The sequence below is a fragment of the Chlorocebus sabaeus genome, chromosome 6 (assembly GCF_047675955.1).
Source record: "Chlorocebus sabaeus isolate Y175 chromosome 6, mChlSab1.0.hap1, whole genome shotgun sequence".
Lineage (NCBI taxonomy): Eukaryota > Metazoa > Chordata > Mammalia > Primates > Cercopithecidae > Chlorocebus > Chlorocebus sabaeus.
The window spans coordinates 23,529,059-23,552,647 of NC_132909.1; the positions used below are offsets into that span (position 1 = coordinate 23,529,059).

The 23,589-nt window shown below is 50.1% G+C and overlaps 1 protein-coding gene across 4 annotated transcripts; it reads right to left on the bottom strand.

The window, feature by feature from the left end:
- Window positions 1-13: 13 nt before the first annotated feature.
- CD22 (CD22 molecule) lies at window positions 14-22,008 on the bottom strand. 4 transcript variants are annotated; one of them, XM_037991536.2, is made up of 15 exons: window positions 21,966-22,008; window positions 18,149-18,190; window positions 14,441-14,496; window positions 13,588-13,962; window positions 10,487-10,792; window positions 9,126-9,392; window positions 8,716-8,979; window positions 5,925-6,182; window positions 5,457-5,720; window positions 5,098-5,361; window positions 2,432-2,528; window positions 2,241-2,316; window positions 1,658-1,776; window positions 1,144-1,228; window positions 14-831 (listed from the first exon to the last, which is right to left on the bottom strand). In XM_037991536.2, exons 3-15 carry the CDS (start codon window positions 14,472-14,474, stop codon window positions 700-702), a joined length of 2,541 nt encoding a protein of 846 aa, XP_037847464.1. In that variant the 5' UTR covers window positions 14,475-14,496; window positions 18,149-18,190; window positions 21,966-22,008; the 3' UTR covers window positions 14-699. The 4 variants fall into 4 exon arrangements, with proteins under 4 accessions (XP_037847464.1, XP_037847462.1, XP_072872745.1 ...); XM_037991534.2 differs by having other exon boundaries at window positions 13,588-13,968; XM_073016644.1 differs by lacking the exon at window positions 21,966-22,008 and having other exon boundaries at window positions 13,588-13,968; window positions 18,149-18,192.
- Between the last annotated feature and the right edge of the window lie 1,581 nt (window positions 22,009-23,589).

The window sequence follows — 23,589 nt, forward strand, 5'->3', positions numbered from 1 at the left end:
GAAAAGCGTTCGCTGGTTCTTTGAAGTGGCATCTGAGCCATTTTTATTGTGAGCTCTGTCTCCATGGCATGTTAATCCATACCAGTGTGTCCATCTCAAACCCGGAGTCCTTGGAGTCAAGGGGCCGCTGTTATGTACGCCTCCCTGTGCAATGCCTCATTTCCAGAGGAGAAGCCAGGCCAGGACTGGGCCCTTTCCTACTTCATTTCTGTCCTTTTCTGGGCTCTCCCCCAGAGGCAGAAACTGGGCGTAATATTTGTGACTGGGGATGTCAGATCAGGGGTAGGGGGCCAGAGAGATGTAGAAGGGAAGGAAAAATGATGACAAGCAGATCCCAGGAGGGACACAAGCCACTGGGGGTGGGGGGCCAGTGGCCGTGGTGGGGGCAGGGGGAGGTGTGCACGTGAGGGCAGGTGTTTAGATGGGTTTCTGGGTAGCAAGGAGCTGGGTGGAAAGAACAGGGACAGGAGTTTTGGAGCGTTGGGGTTACCCTCACCGAAAAGGCTGGCTCTGAGCCAGGCACAAGGTTCTCCGCAGTGAGCATGTGTGTGTGGGGTGTGTGTGTGTGTGTGTGTGTGTGTGTGTGTGCGCGCGCGCGCGCATGCGCAGAGGAGGAAGCCATGTGGTGGTGTCTGCGGAAGCTCTGGGACTTCCCTGGCCCCTGCTGTCCCCAGCGCCTCCGCCGCAGCCTGTCCGGCGTCAGTGCTTCACGATCACATAGTCCACATTTTCTTGCGCCTGAGGCCGCTCCCCGAACCCAAACTGAATCAGCTCTGAGTAATGAATCCCCTCATCTTCTACAAAATCTGGAATGACGTTCTCATAGTCGCCCTGAGAAAACCACGTGGTGGTCAGCCTGGCTCGCTGTCGCCAGCCTCCACCGCTGCTTTTCTCTGCATTCTCTCCTTCATTCCACCCAGGGGTCCAAAAGCCCAGGCGGGCGTCCTTGTGTCAGGAAACTGGCTGTGGCCAGTATCCAGGACCCAGAGGTACTTGCCTGGCTCTGACCAGCTCTGTCAGAGCAACCGTCTCCAACACCCAACCTCTGCCATGACGGATGGCCTACCCAAGTCCTTCCTATGTGGGACCCACCGCGGAAGCCGGGCGCCCGTCCCCAGCCTTCCACAGCCCCACCCTCCTTACCACCTGACGCTTCTGCAACACTGAATAAGTGACTGTGTCATCGCAGTCTGGGGGAAGTCTCTGCATCTCTGAGGTCTCTGCATCTCTGAGAGAGAGGGCAGACAGATGACCACGTATGAAGCATCTCCCATGAACTCTCCTCCCTCTCGACACCCAGAGTCCCCAACAGCACCCCAACCTCAGCCCCTTATGTAAAACCCGAGGCCTCCCCAGTGCCCAAAGCTCACAGCAGGAGCTCGTGCAAATGTGTGTGGAGGGAGTAGGCGTGGGTGTGTATCACGAGGTCTTGACCTTTGTGATAAGAACGGACTGGGCATGTGCGCTGCTGACTTGAAGAAGCAGGTCCACTTCCGGAGACTGGCCCTTACCCAGAGGCTTGTTATGGAGCCGGAATGAGGCAGTGCATGTATCAGGGTGCCTGGCATGGGCCTGGCACAGAGGGCAGGCGAGACAAGAGCTTTTCCTCCCGCCTCCCTCCCAGGGTGCAGGGTCACCCTCCTGGTACCCTCAGTACCCAGTTCGTGGTGTGTTCGTCTCGGGAAAGCGCAGGGTGGCGTAGCTAATGCCATCTTCCATCATCGGATTGTAGCATCCCAGGGAGTGGGGACCTTCAGAGAGGGGGGTCCTTCTAACCTGGGAGGGAGATGAGGGTGAAGTGCTAACCACCTGTTCCCCAACCCTCGTCCCCTTCCCTGGCCTCTGACAGCCCAGGTCTCCCCAGAGGACATTTTATCTCCTTCCTTCACCTTGTTTCCCCACTCAGCTTCACGGTCTGCCTCGTGCCTATCCTTTTTTTAGGTGGGGGGACAGAGTCTCAGTCTGTCACCCAGGCTGGAGGTCAATGGCGCGATCTTGGCTCACTGCAACCTCCACCTCCCGGGTTCAAGCGATTCTCCTGCCTCAGCCTCCTGAGTAGCTGGAATTACAGGCATGCACCACCACACCCGGCTAATTTTTAAAATATTTTTGGTAGAGACAGGGTTTCACCATGTTGGCCACACTGGTCTCGAACTCCTGACCTCAGGTGATCCGCCTGCCTCAGCCTCCCAAAGTGCTGGGATTATAGGCATGAGCCACCGCGCCCAGCTCCATCCTACCTTTTTATTCCTCACAAAGAAGCTCTGGCCACTGGAATTCTCCTGAAGCCCCTGCTGGCTCTGTGTCCTCTTCCAACTGAGAAATAAAGGCACAGGTGTGAGGGTCAGGGACTCCACAGGCTGGAGGCTTCGAGATGGACAAGGGTCTCTGCCAAGGGAAAGAGGAGGTGGTGGGGGCAGCAGGAGCTCACCGTCGCTGGGCTTTGAATCCACACATTGCCAGGATGAGGATGGCCAGGCAGGACCCGAGTCCCACAGCCACTCGCCTGCCAATGGTCTCCGGGCTATCTGGGTGGAGAAAGGAGAGATCTTAATCAGCTGAGAGGCCAGCTCTGCCTGGCAGCCTTTGCCTGGAAGGCATCCTGGACTTTTCTCCGCAGCCAGACTTGTTCTTCTCCCCTGCATGCATGGGACACGGGTGCAGAGGAAGAGGGTGACACCGGCCCCTGCTTGCTCTGGGCCTCCCTTTAGGAGGAAGGCACTAATTCTCCTGAGGAGCTGCTTTTCCCACAGACACGGCACGCCCAGAGCCTGTGACCTGCACTCGCATGAATGGGTGCAGCTCTTCACAGCAGTATAGCTGTGTGATCAGCTCTGAAAATGCACCTGTCTTCCACCCAGCAATTCCACATGGGAACGCATCTTGCAACTGTCCTTGCAAGCATGCCCAAAACAAGAGGCTGCAGACCTAGGCCCTGAAGAGGGCACTGGGAGGAGGACGTATGCAACCTTCATATGCGAGGACTCCATGGCCCTGGGAAAAAAAGGAGGCTGTCAGGCTGTCTGCAGAGGGGACACCCAGGGAACAATGGTTTTATGCGAGGGGATGTGTCTGTTAGATTTCTGATAACATGTTCCAGATATTTTCCTTTGGCCTTCAGTTGTGCTGGTGATGGTTCCCTAGACTGACTGATTGATTGATTGAGACAGAGTCTCACTCTTTTGCCTAGGCTGGAGTGCAGTGGTGAGATCTTGGCTCACTGCAACCTCCGCCTCCTGGGTTCAAGCGATTCTCCTGCCTCAGCCTCCTGAGTAGCTGGGACTACAGGTGCGCACCACCACACCCAGCTAATTTTTGTATTATCGGTAGAGATGGGGTTTTACCATTGGCCAGGCTGGTCTCGAACTCCTGGCTTCAAGTGATCCACCCACCTCGGCCTCCCAAAGTGCTGGGATTATAGGCATGAACCACTGTGCCTGGCGAGGTTCCCTCAATTTAAGGCCATGTTTCCAATTATTAATCTGAAAAAGTACAATAAATTAATTAAAATATGTTCCCTATGCTTCCAGATTCTTTTCTGTTGTTGTTATTGTTTTGTTTGTTTATTTTTTAAAAATTTTTTTGGTATTTTTTGTAGAGATGAGGTCTTGCTATGAGGTATGGGCTATGTTGCCCAGGCTGGTCTCGAACTCCTGGGCTCAAGTGATCCTCCCACCTCGGCCCCTCAAAGTGTTGCGATTACAGGCATGAACCACCATGCCCAGGCTCCAGACTTTAGACACTCTGTGTATGCATCGATAAAGAACAATGTCCAAGCAGTATTATTACATGGAAAAAAGCAAAGAAAATTCCTGGGCGAAGTGTGAGCTCTGTCTCATCTGTGTCACGAGGAAGGGCGTATGTGCACAGACCTCTGTATGTGAATTGTGTGTGTGAAAAATACCCCTGGGGGAGATGGGATGACTGTGTGCAGTGAGGACCTTTGGTGGGGATAAGAGTCCTTGGGGATCAAGAGTGAGCCGCATCTGTCTTTCCACTATTTACCCTTTCATGCTTACATTTTATTTTTTTACCGTGTGCTTGTATGATCTGTTTAAAAATCACTCAAGTCAACTGCTCTGGAGGTCAAGGCAGGAGTATCACTTGAGCCCAGGGGGTCGAGGCTGCAGGAGCTGAGATTGTGCCACTGCACTCCAGCCTGTGCAACAGGGTGAGACTCTGTCTCAAAAAAAAAAAAAAAAAAAATCATTTACATCTTAAAAAATAAAAACAAGGAGCCTGTCAGGGCTGAGAGAAACAGAGTAGTCAGAGAGAGAGACGGGGACTCAGTAGGCGCTCAGGACTTCTGGAAGGTGGAGCAGCCTGAGAGGGGACCCTAGACGGAGGCAGGAGAGACAGCGGGGGAAGTAGAAAAAGAGAGAGACTGATGACGTAGGACAGGATGACTTCTCCAGCACAGTGGCCGGTGGCCTGGAGCAAGGGGTGTGAATGGGAAAGGGGACAGTGAGGTGGGGAAGAAGGGACCAGCTGGTCTGAAAGGCTTTTGGGGAAGTCACAGGAGCAGACAGGGCCAGAGAGGAACCTGAGAGGAAACAGGGAGGAACTAAGGGCACAGTGGCTCATGCCTCTAATCCAAGGGCTTTGGGAAGCTGAGGCAGAAGGGTCACTTGAGGTCAGGAGTTTGAAACCAGCCTAGGAAACATAGTAAGACCCCATCTCTACAAAAATGTAAAAATTGGCCGGGTGGTGCATATCTATAGTCCCAGCTACTCAGGAGGCTGTGGCAAAAGGATTGCTTGAACCCAGGAATTGGAGGCTGCAGTGAGGTGTCATTATGCCACTGCACTCCAGCCTGGGTGACAGAGTAACACCTTGTCTCTATAAGAAGAAGGAGAAGGAAAGAGAAGAAGAAGAAAGAGGAGGAGGAGGAGAAAGCAGAAGAAGTGGAAGAAGGAGGAGGAAGAGGAGAAGGAGTCAAAAGAAGAAGAAGAAGGAGAAGAAGAGAGAAAAGAAAGGAAAGAAAGGAAAGAAGGAAAGAAGAAAGAAAGAAAAGAAAGAAAGAGAAAGGAAGAAGAAAGAAAGAAAGAAGGAAAGAAGGTCACCACTAACAAGAACAAGAGCAGGAAGAGGCCTTACAGTAGACGGTGAGGGTGATGAGAGGCGAGTGGCCCTTGCCCACTCTGTTGGTCCCCTGGCACCAGTAAGCACCAGAGTGCTGGACCTTCACTGGCTCCAATCTCAGCATCCGGCCGGAGTAGGGAAGGCTTTGGTTATTCCGGTCAAACCAGGCGTAGCTGTAGACGGGAGGGTTGGCATCACTCTCACAGGTCAGGGTTGCCGTCTTCCCCTCCATCACTTGGTTCCCCTGGCTCATGGACACACGCAGCCTCCTGGGTGCATCTGCATGGCGGGCAGGGGGAGGGGGTGCAAAGTCACCACCAGGCAGGCCACTGGTCCCTGCTCTGCTCCACTCCCAGCCTCTGGCCCCAACTCACACAGCACTTCGAGTGTCCAGGCCTTGGACGCCGTCTGTCCTATGGAGTTGTTCACCCAGCAGCTGTAACTCCCAGCATCCTCTGGGGAGACGGAGTCAAAATTCAGCTGGCTTTCTTTCCCCAGAAGGCTGCCATTTTTCTCCCAGAAGAACTGGACTTCTTTGGGGTGGCTGCTTGAGAAGTCACATTGGAGGCTGACGGAGTTCCCAGAGTGAATCTCAGAAAGGGGCTTGATTTTCCGGACCCTCACGCCTCGGGGGGCATCTGGAGGGCAAGGGTCCCAAGCTGACCTCTCCGCTCCCTGTCCCTTTTGCTGTCCCCAGGCCTCCCCTCCCCTTGGCCCTGAGGCTGGGCTCCTGTCCCTCAGTTCTCTTGAAGACACTGGCCCAGGCTCTGGCCTCGTCCCCTTCTTCCCCTCATCCCAGCCGGGCCACCTTCCAGATCCCCCTGCCTAGCCCAGAGACTCACACAGGACATTCAGGGTGACAGGGGAGGCCCACGAGCACCAGTTGTTACAAGCTGCGCAGGCGATGGCTGTGTTGTTCCAGCCAATGTTTTGGATCTTCAGCACCCCAAGCGATGGCTCCTCCCAGGCGCCACGGGGTTTCCATTCATAGTGGTTAACAATGGGGTTACTGGAACTGTAGTTACAGGAAAGGGTCACCGTGTCTCCTTCTCGAATCGGCGTGGGGTTTTCAATCACCATGGTCACCTTCTTGGGAGGATCTGGAAGAAAGCCAGAGAGGTGAGTAAAGAAAAGCCAGCTGTCCATAGTACCTCTTCCCTCCTGCTCCCTCTTCTCCCGTTACCTGTCCCGGGCATCTGCACAGGTCCTAAATTAATCTAAGGGGGGCTTGTGCTTCCTTCCTGTATCTGTGCAAGAACAGAAACCTTGCCCTGGCTCTCTGGCCTGGCTGTGGTTTGGTGCAGGGGTTTGGGGCACAGTGCTGAAGCCAGACGGCTGCCGAGAGGTGCACGGGCATGGGCTGTGGGTCTCAGTTTATGCATCTGTCAAATGGGGTCCTGAGGCCGGGCACGGTGGCTCACACTTGTAATCTCAGCACTTTGGGAGGCCGAAGCGGGCGGATCACCTGAGGTCAGGAGTTCTAGACCAGCCTGGCCAACACAGCAAAACCCCGTCTCTACTAAAAAGTTTAAAAATCAGCTATGCATGGTGGTACATGTCTATAGTCCCAGTTAGGAGGCTGAGGCAAGAGAATCGCTTGAACCTGGGAGGTGGAGGTTGCAGTGAACAGAGATCAAGCCACTACACTCCAGCCTGGGCAACAGAGGGAGATTCCATCTCAAAAACAAAAGGCCACGGAGGGTAGGTGGGGGGTGAGTCCTGAGAGTTCCTAACCTCCTGGGAATTGTTTCAAGAAGGAAATGAGACGATGCCCTTAGAGCAGAGTGTGGCGTGTGGCAAACACTCCACAAACATCGCTGCGGCTATTGCAGTCGCACATCCAGCTGTTTGAGATGTTCAGGATTTGGGCACCTTGTCCCGTTAGCACATACGACATCTCAGGGTCCAAGGATGAAGCCTATGCATTTTTTTTTGTCCTGTGCTCGGTGACAAGATTCACTGTGTTAAAGAGGGTCTCACAATGGAGAAGTAATGAGACAGTTTGCCCCAGTTCTTATCAAAAATTTCAAGACCTCTTTTAAGACTCAGGCACTGCCTAGGTTGGCTAAGTCTCTGTCTGTGTCCCTCATGGAGTCCTGGTATCTTGCAGTTAATTATTCTTCTTTTTTTTTTTTTTTTCTGGAGACAGAGTCTCACTCTATCCCCCAGGCTAGAGTACAGTGGCCTGATCTCGGCTCACTGCAACCTCTGCCTCCTGGGTTCAAGCGATTCTCCTGCTTCAGCCTCCCGATTAGCTGGGATTACAGGTGCCCGCCACCACACCCAGCTAATTTGTTGTATTTTTAGTAGAGACAGGGTTTCGCCATGTTGACCAGGCTGGTCTCGAACTCCTGACCTCAGGTGATCCGCCCACTTTGGCCTCTCAAAGTTCTAGGATTACAGGCGTGAGCCACATGCCTGGTCAATCCTTGTTTTTTTTTTCCTTTTCTTTTCTTTTCTTTTTTTTTTTTTTGAGACAAGGTCTCGCTGAGTCATCCAGGCTGGAGTGCAGTGGTGTGATCACCCCCTCACTGCAGCCTCGACCTCCAGGCTCAGGTGATCCTCCCACCTTAGCCTCCTGGGTAGCTGAGACTACAGGCGTGCATGACCATGCCAGGCTAATTTCTTGTAGAGATGGGATTTTACCATGTTGCCCAGGCTGGACTCGAACTCCTGGCCTCAAGTGATCTGCCCACCTCGGCCTCCCAAAATGCTGGGATTACAAGTGTGAGTCATCATGCCCAGCTCACACCTATAATCCCAGTCCCAGCATTTTCTTTTTCTTTTTCTTTTTGAGACCCAGGTCTTGCTCTGTCACCCAGGCTGGAGTGCAGTAGCAGGAACACAGATCACTGTGCAGCCTTGACCTCCTGGGCTCAAGCAATTCTCCCACCTCAGCCTCCCCAGTAGCTGGGACCACCAGCACGCACCACCATGCTCAGCTAATTTTTGTATTTTTTTTGTAGAGATGGTATCTTGATGTGTGGCCCAGGCTGGTTTCAAACTCCTGAGTTCAAGAGACCCTCCTGCCTCAGCCTCCCAAAGAGCTGGGATTGCAGGTATGAGCCACTGCACCTGGCCTCATTCATTCAACAAGCATCTACAGGCTGGGTGCGGTGGCTCACGCCTGTAATCCCAGCACTTTGGGAGGCCGAGGCGGGTGGATCATGAGGTCAGGAGGTTGAGACCCGGCTGACACAGTGAAAGCCCGTCTGTACTAAAAATATAAAAAATGAGCCGGGCGTGGTGGCGGGCGCCTGTAGTCCCAGCTACTCAGGAGGCTGAGGCAGGAGAATGGCGTGAACCCGGCAAGGCGGAGCTTGCAGTGAGCCGAGATCGCGCCACTGCACTCCAGCCTGGGCGACAGAGCGAGACTCCGTCTCAAAAAAACAAACAAACAAACCAAAAAAAAAAAAACCCTAAGCATCTACCGAGCACCCTCCGTGAGCTAGGCACACAGCTGTGAACAGCAACAAACAACAGAGCCCCTGCCCTGAGAAGCTTACAGGTCAGGAGACTCTGGCTGCTCCTTGCTCTTGACTCTAGGACCCCAGAATGCCCTGCACCCCATCTGCCTTCCCCCTTTCCCATCCATCTTCTCTCCCTAGAACCAGAGACTCTGTGGCTACTCACACTGGACATCCAGCTCAGCTCCCGGGCCCCTCTGTCCAGTACCAAGAATGTTTTCCGCCACACAGGAATAAGTCCCAGCGTGCCAGGGGAGGATCTTTGGGATCTGGAATTGCTTCTCTGTCCTTCCCTGCACTTCTTTGCCATTGTGGTACCACGTGTAATTTGTTGGAAGAGGATTGGCTGGTGATATGCAAAGAAAGTTGACTTCACTTCCCTCCACAGCCGGTGAGTGGGAGATCTGAACCCTGGAAGGTTCCGGGGCATCTGGAAGAGGGAGCAGAGGTGAGTGGAGGGGTGAGGAGAGCACCCCCAATCTGTGCACACGGTCCCGAGAGCCCCCGTAGCTCGCCTCTCCGGGTCCACCCCTGCTACCTCCCTGCCTGGCCCATCCCCAGCTGCGAGGGGCTCACACTGCACTTGCAGGAACACTTTTTCCGACGTTGCCGGGCCCACGTCATTGGAGACCCTACAGCAGTACCTCCCACTCTGGGACTTGGTCACTTCGTGCAGGGTTAGCGTGAGCGTATTCTGCTCCTTCAGCGGGATGCCATCCTTGAGCCAGGATACCGTCGTGTACTCCGGGTTGCTGCTGTTGACCTTGCAGGTCATGGTCACAGAGTCCCCCTTCCTCACTATGGCTTCACTGGGAATGACCTCGATCGTCAACTTTGGGGTGTCTGAAGGAGCAGAGGGGCAGTCAGGGAGGGGGCGGGGAATTCTCAGAGGGCAGAGGGTGTGGAAAGTGCTTTTATTCTGACAAAGTGGTGACCTGCCAGTCCCTTCACCCAGGTGATGGTCACGGCCTCCTAACTCGGCTCTCAGCTTCCCCCTCCCACTTCCTCTACCTGCTAGTCTCCACCAGCAGCACGCAGGGTTCCTAACACCATCCACCAGACCTCACCAATCCTGCTGGAAACTATGAGTGGTTTCCGTGCTTTGCATAGAATCCCAAACCTTCACCTCAGCCCTCGGGATCCAGAGTCCTGCTCCATCTCCTGCCTCCTGTCCTGCCATGTGGCCCTCAGAGGCCGTGAACTTCAGCCTCTGAGGTCCTCCCACTCCCAGCTCCTGCCTCAAAGCTTTGAACCTGCTCTTCTCTTTCCCTGAAATCCTCCTCTCGCAAATATTTGCTGGCCTCAGCCCCTTCCTCCGTTCCAGTCAGCTTAAGTGCTCACCTTCTTAGAGAGGTCTCTCTCCATCACTCCCCTCTCCCAGCCTTATTTTTTCCCTAACACACATATCACTACCTACAATAGTGTTGTATATTTCTTTGTTAACATTGCTTTGTTCCGTATTCTAATGTCTTGGCTCATGCTGTGTATTTCTTTGTTAATCCATTTGTTGTCTGTCTCTTTCACTGCAGTGCCGGCTCCGTGTGGGGCAAGAGCTTTGCTCACTGCTGTACCCTGCCCCCCACCCTGTGCCCCCCACTGGCAGCCGTAATAAGGCCTGGTGCCTAGTAGGTTCGTGATAGATATTTATTGAATGAATGAGGCACAAGATAATGATGCGAAAAAAATCTCCACCAAGAGGGGAACAAAAAGACCTAACCAGATAATCCCCAAATCATGTCATGGCTTGAGGATGGACCGTTTTATTCTGTTACGCTAAAGCAAATCTGTTTCCCAAAACACCAGGGCGGCGTGACCGAGGTTGGAGGACGCCACCGTCTGTGCAGGCTTCTCGGTGCCCTGGGTGTGTGCCCCCTGCAGGGCTGGGGAGAAGGTGACACAGACCTTGCCCTTCCCATAGGCACATCGGGGAGACTCACGCTTCACGTTCAGCTGCACCGTGTCTTCGGAGAGGACCTTCCCGCCCGCATCGTGAAGCTCGCAGGTCATGATCTTCCCATGGTGACTCCACTGTGGCGAGAACTTGAGCTCGCTCCGGGTGAAGACAGACTTGGTGCTCAAGGAGGTCGAGGTGAGAGCAGGCTGCCTCATTGGAACCCCCTCTAGTAACCACTGCAATTGGATCTGATACCCATAGCAGGAGAAATTCAGCAAGCAGGTCAGAGTGACTTCCTGGGATTCTTGAAGTTTTGGAGGGAGCTGGATACGAGGTGGAAAAGGCCTTTCTGCAAAAGAACAGAGTCCATGCTGGAGCCTGGGGGACTGAAGACGTGAGCGTACACCTGGCTTTAGATGTCCTGTCCCAAATCACCCCTCAGGAACCCCTTGCCACTTCATTCCACCTCTCTCCAGTCCTGCCTTTTTGTTGTTGTTGTTGTTTGTTTGTTTTTGTTTTTGTTTTGTTTTGTTTTTTTTGAGATGAAGTTTCCCTTTGTCACCCAGGCTGGGGTGCAGTGGCGTGATCTTGGCTCGCTGTAACCTCTACCTCCCCAGTTCAAGTGATCCTCCTGCCTCAGCCTCCCAAGTAGCTGGGATTACAGGTGCCCACCACCACGCCCAGCTAACTTTTTTGTATTTCTAGTAGACACAGGGTTTCGCCATGTTGGCCAGGCTGGTCTTGAACTCCTGACCTCAAGTGATCCTCCTGCCTCAGCCTCCCAAAGTGCTGGGATTACAGGTGTGAGCCACCACACCTGGCCTCGATTTTTTTTAGAGACAGGGTCTTGCTCTGTCACCCAGGCTGGAGTGCAGTGGCACAATCCTAGCTCACTGTAGCCTTGACCTCCTAGGCTCAAGCAATCCTCTCACCTCAGCCCCCTGAGTAACTGGGACTACAGGCATGTGCCACCACACCTAGCTAGTTTTTTAAACATTTTGTAGAGACAGGGTCTTTCCATGTTATCCAGTCTGGTTTCAAACTCCTGGGCTCAAACGATCCTCCAACCTCAGCCTCCCAAAGTACTGGGGTTAGAGGTGGGAACCATTGCACCCAGCCCAGTCCTGCTTTTCTCCACTTTGAATCACTTTTGCTCACCTGAAATCCTCCCTGAAAGGCCTTGACCACACTAAACCTCCTTGGGAACTGTAATCCATTCTTTTTTCATTCTCATTGCCGGATGTCTGCTTTCCGAATGATTGCAAAGTTCTATTCCCACCACCTCTAAGTGAATTTTATCAGTTTAGTTCACAGGCTTTTCAGCTTTGACAAACCTGTGTTGGTTTCATGGCTTCCTTCAGTATTGCAGCCATCCAAACACCGCATTCCTTTAGTGGGGTGGGTCTGTGTGCACCCAGCATCAGCTCTCCCCAAGGCTGGACCACCTCCTTCAGACAGCGGGGTCTGAAACTGCATTGCTCACCCCAAACTTAAGGCTGCTTAGAACTGCCCATCCAGGAAACAGTGTAGAACGGAGTGCCCACACTCCCTATGGCAGGGGCCCCTCTCACCTGTGTTTCCTGGGTCAAAGCCACGCCTACATGTGCAGTGCTATGACTGAGCTTATGTTATACAAATTGTAAGATGTTCGTTTTGCTTCTTTTCTTCTCTCTTTGTCCTTTTCTTCCTCCATGCAAGATTAGTTACATTTGGTCATTTCAGTAGCAGGTAACCATTAATTCACTAACAATTGTTTAACTTACATCCTGACCTCCTGGCAGCTGCCTGCAAGATAAATGAACTTGTGTCTCTTTCAAAGAACAATGATCCTTAGGTCACACAGACCTCCTTGATGACATCCAGAAATTTGATGAGCCGAGAGGCACAACAGCTTTAATGATCGGGAGGTCACCTCCTACACACCTACTTCACTCATAAAAGCCTCGAGTAACGCTCAAAGTCGGGTCAGATTTGAGAGTTTCTCTCTTCTGTCCCCTCGATTTGGCTAAATTAAATAATCCTTTCTCAGCTTCTAGGCACTGATGTGTCAGTGTTTGGCTGACTATGCATCGGGAGCTCAAACCTGGCCTGTGGGGTTCGACAACAGTGTCATCTAACCTTGAAGAGTTCATGAGAACTTGCCATGAACATTAACACACTGAGAGATTTCACTGGAAAATCTAGATTTCCATCATCTCTTGAAAAACCAGAAGATCAGGCCAGGTGCGGTGGCTCACACCTATAATCCCAATGCTTTGAGAGGTTGAAGCAGGAGGATTGCTTGAGGTCGGAGTTCAAGACCAGTCTGGGCAACATAGGAAGACCCATTTCTACAATAAATTAAAAAGTTAGCCGGGCATGGATGGTGGCATGCACCTGTGATCCTAGCTACTTTGGAGGTGGGAGGATAGCTTGAGCCCGGAAGATCAAGGCTGCAGTGAGCTGAGATCGCACCACTGCACTCCAGCCTGGGTGACGACAGTGCGAGACCCTGTCTCATAAAAAGGGAAAGGAAGGGGAAGGGGAAAAGAAGAGAAAAAAAGTTAAAAAATATTTTATGATTTTTATAACACAGGTTCAGTTATGGCACTGCACATGTAGCAGTGGATTTGACTCATCAAACACACGTCTGGGGCCTCTGCCCCAGGGAGTGTGGTTACTCCGTTCCACACACAGTTTCCTCTATAGGGAGCTCTGAGCAGCCCTAAGTTTAGGGTGAGCGATGCAGCTTCAGACCCCGCTGTCTGAAGGGGGCAGTCTAGTCTGGGAGAGAGCTGAGGCTGGCTACATGCAGACCCACCCCACTAAAGGGATGCGGTGCTTGGATGGTTACCGTACTAAGGCCAAACACGAGTTTGTCACAAAAGCTGAAAAATACATGGTGAGAAAGAAAGAGAGAAAGATCAGGAGATCTGACAACCTTGGAATCCAGGTCCCAGAGGGGCAGGAACTGAGGGTCAAATGGGACATCCGAGGTCCCGCAGCTCCGACTAGTGCTGATGCGTTGCCATCATCACCCACCTGCGTCCCCTGCCTGAGCTCTGCAGGAAGCTCGGTTTGTGAACTCTCTGCCAGGAGTCAGGTATTTCCTGCCTCCCACTCACCCCTGCCCAGAGCAGAAGACCTGCTCCCCGAAGGCCTTACCAGAGACATTGAGGTGTATTCGTTCCATCCATTTCTCAGTCTTGGACACCATCCTCAGCCCCAGCTGACCACTGTCATTGACATGCACTGGGTGGATACTCAGTGTGCAGTTGTTGTTAATCTTGTTCCCCAGGAATTGCACCCTTTTCTGCCCTGAAGGAACCTTCCCATCCTTTGTGCTTTCATAGAGTCTGGTCCCTTCGAACTTCGAGATGTTCTGGTTATACTCAGGATTGTGGAACAGGATGAAGGTTTCCAGGGCACCATCTAGGACTCTGTAGGTGCAGGGGATCCAGACGCAGGCCCCCTCCCAGGCGTAGATGGTTCCAGGGTGATCAATATTCCATTTACTTGAGTCAGAGAAAGCCAAGTATTCTAGAACTCACCACAGTGATCAGAAAGCATTACTGAGGGGGCACGAGAGCCTTCTTTTACAAATTATTCTTTATTTTAAAATTTGTTTAATTTTTAATTCTTTTTAGAGATAGGGGTCTTGCTAAGTTGCCCAAGCTGGCTTCAAACTCCTGACCTCAAGTGATCCTCCCACCTCAGCCTCACAAAGTGCTGAGATTTCAGGCATAAGCCACTGCACCCAGCTGAGAGCTTTCCAAAAACTAAAGAATTCTCTCTGAAGATAGTGGGAGAAATACAGAGATACACAAAGACAGCAGGATGCAATGAGAGAAGCGTATGTATATATGGGAAACATATATATTTGTATGTACATCTATCTATACACACTGCCACCCCCACCCTACCCTATGTTGACGCCTCTCTGCCCGGGTCTTTCCTCCTCCTCCAGTGCCCACTGACATCCCAGAACCCCAGTACTGGCCCAGGCCACAGTCCTTACCCAGGAGCAGGAGCCAGGGGCCGAGGAGATGCATGGTGTCGTGTCTGGGTGGAAGCCTGAGCAGGGGAGAGTTTGTCTTTGAGCCATCTGGCCACTTACTTCTTCCACATGGCTTTTCTTGCTCACCCACTGAGCTCCGACCCTTCCCCTGGATCTGGGAGGACTGGGTCTGGTTGCATTATGAGGATGTGGCATTTGAGATGCTCACAGAGTTCTTTCTTTTTTTTTGAGACAGAGTCTTGCTCTGTCTCCCAGGCTAGAGTGCAGTGGTGCAATCTCCGCTCACTGCAACCTCTGCTTCCCAGGCTCAAGCACTTCTCTGGCCTCAGCCCCCCAAGTAGCTGGGTAAAGGCAGGTGTCACCACGCCTGGCTGATTTTTGTATTTTCAGTAGAGATGGGGCTTCACCATGTTGGCCAGGCTGGTCTTGAACTCCTGACCTCAGGTGATCTGCCAGCCTCGGCCTCCCAAAGTGCTGGGACTACAGGGGTGAGCCACCACTCCTGGCCGGGAGTTTTTTCTAGGTATGCTGTGCCTCTCCTTCAAACTGAGAGCCCTGTGAGGGCAGCTTCTCTCTCTTCCCAGAACTCCTTCCTTTCTTCCTTGCTTCCTTTTTTCCATCCATCCATTCATCCATCTCTAATTTTACAAACTTCCTGCCTGGCTCGCAGGCTTTGAGTGGCACCAGACCACTGAGTGCCTTGAATGCCAGGCCCCGGATAACATGGAGCTCTCTCTGGTGCTACTCATCAAGGATTATACTCAGGGACAGACATGGTCAAAACTTGGTTTGAAAGACCAGGCAAAAAGGAATTCTAAAACCAGTAACAAAGTATGGGTGAGCCAGGTGCAGTGGCTCACACCTGTAATCCCAATACTTTGGGATGCCAAGGCAGGCAGATCACGAGGTCAGGAGTTCAAGACCAGCCTGGCCAACATGGCAAAACCCCATCTTTACTAAAAATGCAAAAAATTAGCTGGGCGTGGTGGCGCACACCTGTAATCCCAGCTACTCGGGAGGCTGAGGCAGGAGAGTTGCTTGAACCCGGGAAGTGGAGGTTGCAGTGAGCCAAGATCGTGCTACTGCACTCCAGCCTGGGTGACAGACCCAGATCCTGTCTCAGAACAAAAACAAAACAAAAAATAAAGTGTGACACCAGGAGAGCATTTTGAGGGGTCTGGAAGGTCTCTGGAGAATGCCCCACAGGCCAGGTAGGAAACGTAAATCAACCAAGTGGGGACAAAGGTTGTACCTCCTCTAAAGGTGGTAGCGGTCTCAGTTCCAGTCAGTTATGGCCAGACGGAATCTGAGCTCAGCACTGTCTGATCTTCCACTGCAAGAGAAGTAAGAAGCTAAACTTCTATGTGGAATGACCTACTTAAAAAGAAAAATAGACCAAGGAGAAGTGGCCAATGTGGGAGGATTACTTGAGGTCAGGAGTTTGAGACCAGCCTGGGCAACATAACAAGACCACGTCTCTAGAAAAAAAGTTTAAAAATTAGCCAGGCATGGTGGTGCACACCTGTGGTCTCAGCTAATTAGAAGGCTGAGGTGGGAGGATCAGTTGAGCCCAGGAGGTCAAGCCTGCAGTGAATGGTGATCTCCCCACTGCACTCCAGCCCGGGCAATAGGGCGAGACCCTGTCTTGAAAAAATAAAAAATAGGCCGGGTGCGGTGGCTCATGCCTATAATCCCAGCACTTTGGGAGGCCGAGACGGGCGGATCACAAGGTCAGGAGATCGAGACCATCCTGACTAACACAGTGAAACCCCGTCTCTACTAAAAATACAAAAATTAGCCAGGCGCGGTGGCGGGTGCCTGTAGTCCCAGCTACATGGGAGGCTGAGCCAGGAGAATGGCGTGAACCTGGGAGGTGGAGCTTTCAGTAAGTGGAGATCGCGCCACCGCACTCCAGCCTGGGTGACAGAGCGAGACTCCGTCTCAAAAAAAAAAAAAAAGAAAAGAAAAAAGAAAAAATACATAAACTAAAAATATGCAGAGCTGGTCAAACAAAACCTATCTGTGGGTTAGGTTCTGTAATTGCTGCCCATCTTTCTCTCTTTCTCTGCAATGAGCTTATCCTCCACCATCCCTGACCTCTGCATAGAGTTATATTTACATCGAGTTAAATTTAAGTCCCAATTTACATGATCATGGCCCTCCGTGCTGGCCCCCGGGGACCCCGAAGGATGTGACAGCAGAGTGTGTCTCCGGTCTCAGCACCAACCCAAGGCCCTCCCACTCACCTGCCAACATTTCCCACGCATCAGTGTTCCTCTCTCTCTCTGTGTTTATCTCCTCGGGCCACACGGCTCATGCCGAGGGCTGCCAGGTGTCAGTTCATGGGTGTGGGGAAAGCTAAGCTGCTTGTGGACAGCAGGAAGGGGGTCTCGCTTGACCTGAGCATGAATTTGGGGTGCAGGGTCTGAAGCTGAGGCAGATTCCCCAGGCGGAGTTGACATGAGCCCTGCAAGTGCTCATAATATCACATGCAAAAAACGTCTTCAAGGTCACGTACACTTGAGAAAGGCAGGGTTAAAGAGTTAAGTAAAATTATTATTATTATTATTATTATTATTATTATTATTATTATTTTGAGACAGAGTCTCATTCTTCTGTCACCCAGGCTGGAGTGCAGTGGTGTGATCTCAGTTCACTGCATCCTCTGCCTCTAGGGTTCAAGTGATTCTCCTGCCTCAGCCTCCTGAGTAGCTGGGACTACAGGCATGTGCCACCACACCTGTCTGATTTATTTGTTTGTTTGTTTGTTTGTTTTAGTAGAGATGGGGTTTCACCATGTTGGCCAGGCTGGTTTCAAGCTCCTGACCTCAGGTGATCCCCCCAACTTGACCTCCCAAAGTGTTGAGATTACGGGCGTGAGCCACCGCACCCGGCTTAAGTAAGATTCTTTACTGCAGGGCTTTAAAAACCTTTTAGGAAACTCTATCTACACCATTAATCTCTAGATATGGAGATTAGAGTATAGTATCATACATTGCCCATACTTCTTTGACCATGGGATCTATTTTACATGTTCCATAAAAAACTTTGCAGGGTTGTAGGACCAGTGTTCTCTGAAATCCCCTTAAGGTTACCTAAGGGGTAACAAGGGCTGTGGGACGGAATAGACTCTGTTTCCTGCAGCCAACACTTGCCTCCAGGAGCTGGACCATCATCCCTCCTCTGCCGGCACCCTCCAGCCACACCCTGCTCTGGGCCAGGCTGGAGCATCCCAGCATGAGTGGGAGATGAGTGACTCCAGAGCAGGGCTGTGTGCTGCCTCAAGGAGCTCCAGGAGTCTCTGGAGCACAGGAGTAGGGCCCCAGGCCCGGGAACTGGAAGGCTGAGGGTGGGGTGGAGGTTAGGGACAGCAGTTATTATGCACAGAGGCTCAGGACAGGGCCATGCTGTCCAGACCTCCTCAGTCCAGGCCTGTTGAGGGCCTTGCAGAACCTTGGGGCCGGCCTCCCTGGCTCCTTCTTCCCTCCTAGGCATCCAGTAACCTACCCTACTCTCAGAAGACTCAACAGGCCTGACGAGGAGGATGCTCAAGACAGGGGTCTGTCTACGACCTGTTGTAACACAGGTAAGAGAGAGCCAGGGAGGTCCCCACTGTATTCCCAGCTCTGGGAGGTATGCCTGGCCTATAACTGCTGTTCCATAATAATTTGCTTGTTGAATGCAAAATAAAAGCAAAATGGTTTTTACCTCTTTCCGCGTGTCTTCCCTCTTCAGGGACCCTGGCAGCATCTGAGAGCAAAAGGAGAAGTACAGTGAAGTCTCTGGTGACAGAGGTTTCCCCTCCATGGCCACACCCCCTGCTTCTCTATGGCTCTGAGGGGGACCAAGTAGCATCATGATCTGGGGAGTGGGGAAAAGAGACGAATGAGGGGGATGCGGGCTCGGAGTCAGATCGGAAGACTCGAGTATGTATGGGCAGTTCTTCCTTTCAGTGTGTGGGTTTGCAATATCAGATCAGTTTCAGAATGGACTCCTTCACAACTCCCCCTCTACCCAGCTCTCAGGAAATGCGAATGACTCAAGTCAAGCAGGAGAACTGGAGCCCGCTGAAAAAGGCACAGGCCCACCTGAAAGTATTTGTAGTTTAGTGACACCATCCAGTTATTACCATTTCCACTCCTTTCATCAGAGGCATAAATGGTGGGGAATCTGACCACCTACACTGAAGCCCCCAAAGGTTGAGGAAGGAGGACATAGATATTGAGGAGGAAAAAGATATCTTGGCCGGGAGCAATGGCTCATGCCTGGAATCCCAACACTTTGGGAAGCTGAGGTGATGGATCACTTGAGGTCAGGAGTTCAAGACCAGCCTGGCCAACATGGTGAAATCCCGTACCTACTAAAAATACAAAAAATTAGCTGAGCGTGTTGGCAGGCGCCTGTAGTTCCAGCTACTCAGGAGGCTGAAAAGGAGAATCACTTGAGCCCAGGAGGCGGAGGTTGCAGTGAGAAGAGATCGCATCACTGCACTCCAGCCTGGGCGACAGAGTGAGACTCTGTCTCAAAAAAAAAAAAAAAAAAAAAAAAAAAAGAAAGGAAGGAAACAGAAAGATATCTTGTAGGGCTGGGCATGGTGGCTGTGCCTGTGGTCACGCCTGTAATCCTGGCAGTTTGGGTGGCCAAGGTGGGCAGATCGCCTGAGCTCAGGAGTTCAAGACCAGCTTGGGCAACATGGTGAAACCCCATCTCTACTAAAAAAAAAAAAATCCAAAAATTGGCTGGGCATGGTGGCAGGTGCCCGTGATCTCAGCTACTCAGGAGGCTAAGGCAGGAGAATCACTTAAGCCTGAGAGGCTGAGGTTGCAGTAAGCAGATCGTGCCGTTGCACTCCAGTCTGGGCAACAGAGCCAGACCCTGTCTCCAAACAAAACAAAACAAAACAAACAAAAAAAAGATATCTTGTAGGAAGTGTTATTGAATGGAGAGTCTTAAGGCTGAAACCTCATCACTTTTATAATCTTGTAGCCAGAGAATGTCTTAGGAGCAGAACAGATAGCAGTGGAAGCCATGCACATCCTACAGATGATGAGGGATGCGCTGAGAGGTCTTCACTCCAGCACCACTGCCCTCTACAGGCAGCTGGCCATAGGGAGGGAAACAGAGAGAGGGAAGAACACCTTCTTCCAAAAGCACCGATGGGGCTGGGTGTGGTGGCTCACGCCTGTAATACACTTTGGGAGAGCGAGGCAAGAGGATCGCTTAAGGCCAGAAGTTTGAGACCAACCTGAGCAACATAGCAAGACTCTGTGCAGCTACCCAACAAAAACAAAAAATGAAAAGTAGCTGGGCATGGTGGCATGTGCCTGCGGTCCAAGCTACTTGGGAGGCTGAAGCAGGAGGATCACTTGAGCCTGGGAGTTTAAGGCTGCAGTAAGCCATGATAGCACCACTGCACTCCAGCCCAGGCAACAAAGTAAGACCTTGTCTCAATAAATAATAAATAAATAAAATGAACAAAAAGCAGTGATATTCTGGAAAGATGGACTAGATGTATTTATTTATTCTGCCAAGTATAACTGAAAACCTTGAACATGACAAGACAAGCATAAGAAGACTGAAAGATGGAGAGAAGCAGACTGGTTAGGGACCTTGGGACTTAAGGAACGGTGGTGAATTCCCTGGGATTTCTCTTTGCCTCATATATCTCAGGGTGAATATTGAAGAAGCCAACAACTGAAAATGCCAAGGGGCACAAATAAAACAAGTCCCAACAAAATAAGTTCTAGCAAAACTATGATTTTCTAGCCAAAGAACAAGGAAAGGGGCATCCTAGAAAGACAGAGTCTTTTAGTCAATACCTGCTCTGCTCCTGCCAAGTTCCATCCTCACCCCTGTCAGCAAAGGCTGGCTGGGAAACCTGGACTTTCACCCTCACCAGGCTGTAACAAAGAACCCTAGGCCACTCCCATACTCAGCTGGAGTGATGCCTGAGTTGGAGCTGGGACCTTCACCCCTACTGGGATCACCCTCCCCCAGTGTGGTGTTGGTGGAGACCGTGTGGGCAGCCTGGACACCCACTGCCACCCCAATGCAGAAATGAGGGCTTTCCCCCACCCCCACTGGAGTAGTGTCAGAGGAGGCCTAGTGGAGAGTTGGGACTTTCACCACCACTCAGTGGTAACAAGCACCACTCTCTCTCTCTGCCACACACAGTGTCAATGAAAGCCACATAGGGAGCAGTGATGAAGCAACCCTCCCACTCCCAGCCTGGGAGTTGTCGTGGATTCCTAGTGGGGAACCTGAACTTCTACCCTTACCTAACAATAACATGGAGGCCACATCTCTCCCAATCCCCCAGGTTCAAGAAAGGCTGAATGGAGAACCTGGACTTTTATCCCTGTCTGGAAGCAATGAGGCAGTGCCCCACTTTATTTCTCTGGAGTAGTATAAAGGGAAGCCCGCTAAGACAAAAGATTTAAATAAGATCCAGACTCTTATAACATAGTGCCCAGAATATCCTGACTTCAATGGCAAATCACTTGTCATACTAAGAATCAGGCATTCTCAGACTGAGTAACAAAAGATAATTAACAGGCACAAGCATCAAGATGACACAGATGTTAGAATAATCTGACAAAGATTTTGGAGCAGCCATCATAAAAATGTTTCACTGAGAAATTATAAATGTGCTTGAAACAAATAAAGTAATAAAAAGTATCAGCAAAGAAATAGAAAATATAAAGAAGAACCAAATGGAAATTTTAGAACTAAAAAATACAAGAGCTGAAATAAAAACCATAATGGATTGGCTCAATAGCAGAATGGAGAGTGTAGAAGAAAGAAGCAGTGAAACAAAACATATAACAATAGAAATTACCCATTCTGAACAATGGAAAGAAAATAGATGAAAGGAAATGGAACAAAGCCTCAAGGACATGTGTAACTATAATAAAAGAAGATCTAACATTTTGTCATTGAAGTCCCAGAAGGGGAGGTAAAGGAGGGTGGGCCTTAAAAAAATTCCAAGAAGTATTGGCTGCAAATTGTCTTCATTTGACAACATACATGCACAATATATGTCTACAGATTCAAGAAGCTAAGTGCATCACAAACCGGATAAATCCAAAGAAATTCATGCCAAGACACATCATAGTCAAACTTCTAAAAACAAGAGGCAGAGAAAATTCTTGAAAGCAACCACATAAAAATGACACATTACCTATACCAGGAAAACTGTTCAAATAACAGTGGGTTTTCTCATCAAAAACTATGGAGTCCATAAGAAAGTGGCACAATATTTTTCAGGTGCTCAGAGAACTGTCAATCTGGAATCAGTCCTGTATCTAGTGGAAATACCCTTCAGGAATGAAGGGGAAATTGAGATATTCTCAAACGAAGGAAAACAAAGAGAATTTTTGTTCAACACAGACCTACCCTAAAATTATGGCTAAAGGCAATTCCCTGAACAGAAAGGAAGTAATTTTTTTAAAAAAGAATCTTGGAATACCAGGATGGAAGAAAGAACACTTGTTGAATGCAAAAAAAGAACAAAAATGGTTTTTACCTGTTTCCTCACATCTTCCCTCTTCAGGGACCCTGGTAGCATCTGACAGTAAAAGGGAAAGTACAGTAAAGTCTCTGGTGACAGAGGCTTACCCTCCATTGCCACCCCCTGCCTCTGGAAGAGCAAACCTATGGGTAAATACAATAGACTCTTCTTTTCCTCTAGAGTTTTCTAAATTACGTTTGACACTCAAAGCAAAAACTGTAACACTGTCTAATTCTGTTCTCAGTGTAAGTAGATAAAATATTTAAGCAATTATCCTATAAATGGGAGAGGAGAAAGGGTTGTAAAGGGAAGTAACTGGTAGAGTGTTGAAACCAGTAGACTCTGATAAATTATGTATGTTGTAATACCTAGAGCAACCTATAAAAAAGCTATACAAAGTAATATACTCAAAAACACTACAGATAAATCAAAATGGAATTCTAAAAAACTGTTCAGGAACTCACTAGAAGCTGGAGAAAAGAAAAAAGAATCAAAGAAAACAAAAAATAAAATGACACGCATCAGCCTTAGCATAAAAGTGATTACATTAAATGTAAATGGCCTAAATAAATGCTGTTTACAAGAAAATAACTTGAAGGCTAGGTGCAATGGCCCACACCTATAGTCTCAGCACTTTGGGAGGCCAAAGTGGATGGATCACTTGAGGCCAGGAGTTCAAGACCAGCCTGGCAAATATGGCAAAACCCTGTCTCTACTAAAAGTACAAAAAAAATTTGCCAGGCATGGTGGTGCATGCCTGTAATCCCAGCTACTCGGGAGACTGAGGTGAGAGGATTGTTTGAACCTGGAAGGCAGAGGTTGCAGGGAACCAAGATCATACCATTGCACTCCAGCCTGGGTGACACAGCAAGACCCTGTCTCAAAAAAAAATAATAATAATAATAACTTCAAATATAATGGAAATATACCATGCAAAAAGTAGTCAAAAGAAAGTAGGAGTGGCTATATTAATAACAGATAAAGTAGACTTCAGAGCAAAGAAAATTACCAAGGCCAGAGATGGACATTATATAATGTGGGAAAAGTCAATCCACCAAGAAGACATAACCATCCTAAATATGTATGCACCAAACAACAGAGCTGAAAAATATATGAAGTAAAACCCAGTAGAAATAAAAAAGAAAATAGGCAGCCGGGCTCACACCTGTAATCCCAGCACTGTGGGAGGCAGAGGTGGGTGCAGTCAGGAGTTTGAGACCAGCCTGGCCAGCGTGGTGAAACCTCATCTCTACTAAAAATACAAAAATTAGCCAGACATGGTGGTAAGCACCTGTAGTCCCAGCTACTTGGGAGGCTGAGGCAGGAGAATCACTTGAACTCAGAAGGTGGAGATTGCAGTAAGCTGAGATCGCACCATTGCACTCCAGCCTGGGTGACAGAGTGAGACTCCATCTGAAAAAAAAAAAAGGAATAGGCAAATTCACAAACATATTTGGGAACTTCAATATTCTCTCTCAACAATAGAACAATCAAGCAGAAAATCAACAAGAATATATAAGAACGCAATGACACACCATCAACCAACAGCATCTAATTGACATTCATCGAATTATCTACCCAACAATAGCATAATACACCTTCTTTTCAAGCATCTATGGAATATATACCAAGATAAATC